A 319-nucleotide genomic window follows, 5' to 3' on the forward strand; every position below is an offset into this window, starting at 1 on the left:
GAAGGAAGCAGAGGAAGAAAAGATGTACTAACCATCGTCTTCAAATATTTGAGAATTTACGGCATTCTTCATAGCCAGCAGCTTGGACCTGGTTAAATCCCGAGTGCTTTCAACAGGCGTGGCATTGAAGAGATTACTGAGATGGTTTGCAACTTCCCCAGGGTTTAGCACACGAGTGAGCTGATCGCATGCCCCCTGCAGATGCTCCAGTAATGTAACCTGCACAAAATGTAACAGTAAATACATAGTAAATATTGTAAATATGAGGCAACTGTCAAGAAAAAAATTGGCTGTAAAAACCTCAGTGCAAATAACTATT

General features: G+C 41.1%; 1 protein-coding gene across 1 annotated transcript in view; it reads left to right on the forward strand.

The window, feature by feature from the left end:
• The window catches only part of LOC119587377 (dedicator of cytokinesis protein 4-like), a 46,579-nt gene that overhangs the window by 18,205 nt on the left and 28,055 nt on the right, over nt 1–319 (forward strand). Inside the window, exon 20 of the mRNA XM_037936121.1 lies at nt 75–175. Within this exon, the coding sequence (XP_037792049.1) occupies nt 75–175 (101 nt within the window). The remainder of the gene's footprint in view (nt 1–74; nt 176–319) is intronic.

Source organism: Penaeus monodon, chromosome 22 (assembly GCF_015228065.2).
Source record: "Penaeus monodon isolate SGIC_2016 chromosome 22, NSTDA_Pmon_1, whole genome shotgun sequence".
In the NCBI taxonomy this organism is placed as follows: Eukaryota; Metazoa; Arthropoda; class Malacostraca; order Decapoda; family Penaeidae; genus Penaeus; species Penaeus monodon.